The sequence below is a fragment of the Cariama cristata genome, unplaced genomic scaffold, assembly GCF_000690535.1.
Source record: "Cariama cristata isolate BGI_N322 unplaced genomic scaffold, ASM69053v1 scaffold11820, whole genome shotgun sequence".
Lineage (NCBI taxonomy): Eukaryota > Metazoa > Chordata > Aves > Cariamiformes > Cariamidae > Cariama > Cariama cristata.
The window spans coordinates 52,661-55,821 of record NW_009592998.1 but is presented as its reverse complement, the minus strand read 5'-3'; the positions used below and the strand labels follow the sequence as shown (position 1 = coordinate 55,821).

At 37.9% G+C, this 3,161-nt stretch overlaps 1 protein-coding gene across 1 annotated transcript in view; it reads left to right on the top strand.

Annotated features, from left to right (window-relative positions):
- SLC35D2 (solute carrier family 35 (UDP-GlcNAc/UDP-glucose transporter), member D2) overlaps window positions 1-3,161 on the top strand; it is an 18,723-nt gene that overhangs the window by 162 nt on the left and 15,400 nt on the right. The window contains exons 2-3 of the mRNA XM_009706663.1: window positions 1,204-1,237; window positions 2,844-2,930. Of these exons, the coding sequence (XP_009704965.1) occupies window positions 1,204-1,237; window positions 2,844-2,930 (121 nt within the window). The remainder of the gene's footprint in view (window positions 1-1,203; window positions 1,238-2,843; window positions 2,931-3,161) is intronic.

Here is a 3,161-nt window from a genome sequence, read left to right as displayed (position 1 = left end):
CTGTTATGCTAGTGGCTGCTTCTAACCCTTGATCTGTCTTATGACTCCAGTATCCTTATGGCCTTCCTGCTGCCGTTCAGAGCGTTTCTTTCTTTTCCGAATACTATGTTCCCATCCCAGTGGTACTCACTTGAGATGTACATTTCTTAGCACAGCAAGGAGTAGTTTGGCAGTTCATGGTGGCTTCTGTGATAAATAGCCCCAACCTCAAGGAACCTTGATAATGGAAAATTACAAAGCTTGTTGAAAACGTGGACCCTTCTTAGGCATTTGTTAGTGCGGATGTGCACAGAGAATGAAATGGGTTTTATTTAGATTCTTTGGATGCAAGTTTGTGTGTGACCATCCCTGACAGTGCAGACCAGCAAAATGCTGCGTGACTCCTGGAAGGCAGCAGGAGCTGTTATGTGCTGGGAGCTCCTTGACACCTACGGCTTTTGGGCAGAGAGGCTCCAGACACTGCTGGTTATGGCGTAAAGCAGCCATCCATCATAAATAACTTCTTTGCTTGTATTTCAATATGTGTACAGAGAATTAGCAGTTACTGCCACACCTTTATTGGTTTTAACTTGATATAGATTTAGGGGAAAAAATCGAGGCGCCCAGGCTTTTCAGTGGTCCTGATAAAGTTTCTGCTTTCTTAACATTTAAGTATCCGTGCTTTCAGCTAAAGATAACTGAAGAGGTATGGTAGGAATTTAGCTGTTTTGGCAGACAACAGATGTTTCTACAACATTTACCTAGGTAGTTTTCTTTCGCTAAAACGTATTGCTAGTGAGTTTGGGCTGTGGAGATAAGCTTCCAAGTTTTAGGGCAAATGCAAGAGTTATAACTTAGTATACCATCTCAAGATGTATGGTGTATATGTGAGGCCACTCAAAAAATTATGCGTTGTTAGAGTTCTCCAAGTGTGTTACCTCCACTTATGAATATCCTCAAAACAATTAGCAATTTAGAATTGATCAGCTGTGCATATGCTGTATTATTTGAATTAGCCTGTATTTTGCTGCAGAGATAAAATATTAGGACTGTAATAAGTGTAGCAGTTCCTGAGCTCTTCTGAAAGACAGGCCAGTCATCCATAAGTCTAGTTGCGACTTTGGTGCTAAATTTAGACTTTTTTTTCCCCCCTTTTTTTTCCTTACCCCCTTTTTTCTTTTCCTTTCCTTTCCTTGGTATTAAATATCTGTTTATGCTTTTCAGCTTCCCATCACCAATGTTTCTTGGAATTGGACAGGTATGTACACAAGTAAAGCATGCTAAATGTACTCATTATTTTGTAAGTTAAACTAATGTTAGCATAGAGATTTATTTGGGGGGGGGAAATCTCTGTTACACTGCACTTCTCGTCTTCTTGGTTGGATACACTGTAAGGAAGAGTGATATGTTTTAGTGAGATCAATGAAGTTTCAGCTCAAGTCAAAACTGTTGACTGGGAAGAGTCCACGTAAAGGACTGGAAATGCCATTTATTTCCCCTTGAAGAGTTCAGTAATTAAGAGATCTGACCTTCAAAACTGTCAAGATTTGTTCTAGCAAGTGCATAGATCCTAGGAGAGTCCTTAAGTATTTGTAGATTGTATGCAGAGATATTGCCCCTATTTGTAGAGAAACTGTATCTCATAAATCTCTCCCTGCTTTCCCAGCAGTTTTCCAGTAGGACTACCACACAGTTGTGGTTCTTTGTTGCCTTATTTGCCTATAGACAATTTGAAGCATGGCATCAGAAATATGTTTTTTGTTATTTCTGTTGTTAGTAGGTATCACAGTAAAAACAAAATTGAAATGTTTATCTAAATAGCCTATAAAGAAGAATGTATGACTCTGCAGAGTAACAGCTAGGAACGATGGAGCCTTGAAGCAGGTGTTGTTTAGGCAAATACATTTGAAAGAGAGCATTTACTTTCTGCCAAGGTTACAAGCTAAGGGGTAGTGAGGAAGAGGTGAAAACAGGGTACTACAAGTCTAATTTCTCTGCTGTTTGGTACTGAAGAGAGTGAAACGTCTTGTAAAGTCTTTGCTGTGTGAGAAGGGGAGAGAGAGTTTCACACATCCAGACTGCTCAGGGAACCACACATCATGTGGCAATGGAAGCCAAAGACTGGAAAATGTGGCAATAATTCATGTTAAGGGCAATGATATGACATTGTTTCTTTGCAGAACCAAAGCCTCAATGTCATTTCCATTTTTTGTTGACTGATCCTTCCAAGATTTCCCTGAACACTTTGTAAAGGGCATATAATATGGTATAATGTTTTAGTCTGCAGAACATGACTCCACCCCTCTATCCTCTAGATAGTCAATTATTGTATTTTTGTGTAAAGAAAATTTTAACTTTTTTTTTTCCTCCCTGGGACCAACATTAGCTCTTAAGATGTGTGATTGCTCAGATATTCTCCTTCATTCTGTCTGTATGTTTGTTATTTCTTCCTCATGTTGTCAACAGACTGATCAATGCACAACCCCCATCTCGCATTGCCAAAAAAACTGTAGGAGTGATTCTGCAGACTAAACAATGCTCTGAGTGAAAGTAGCATGATTATTCTCGGATCGTGTCATGTTTTATTTTGTCAGCTCCTTCTCAGCATGCCTTGTTCATAGGATGCCACCAATTTTCTCAAGCTAGTAAAGCATATGTCTATATTTTACTTTTAAATAAATAGCTGGCAAAATTGAAAAGAATGAAGTTATTCCCATTTATTAATTGCATGCTGTGTTGTCTTTGAAAGAGATACGTAATACCTAGCATTGTTCAAATGCATATAAAGATTTTGTCTTTGAAGCAGTTCTTTCATTCATACAACTTTGCTCTTATATGACTTCTTGTTTTTTCTTTTTGTTTAGATGGCAGCCACTATACTTATCTTGTATGTGTCAAAATTAAATAAGATTGTTCACTTCCCTGACTTTGACAAAAGTATACCTGTGAAGGTAAGGATTACATAGGTCCTGATATTAGTAAGAAAATGTTACCTTTTATAACGGTATTCTGTCTTATGGAGACAAGATACGAAAGAAGAACAGAAAAAAATGCACATTTGTTTATCAAATGTGATTATTTGTGTCTTTGTTTCATTTAATATTGGATTTGATCATTTTAATTTCACTGCAATATTCCGGCCTGTTGTTTGCAGAGATTTCTGGTGCCATTTTGTTATGCAG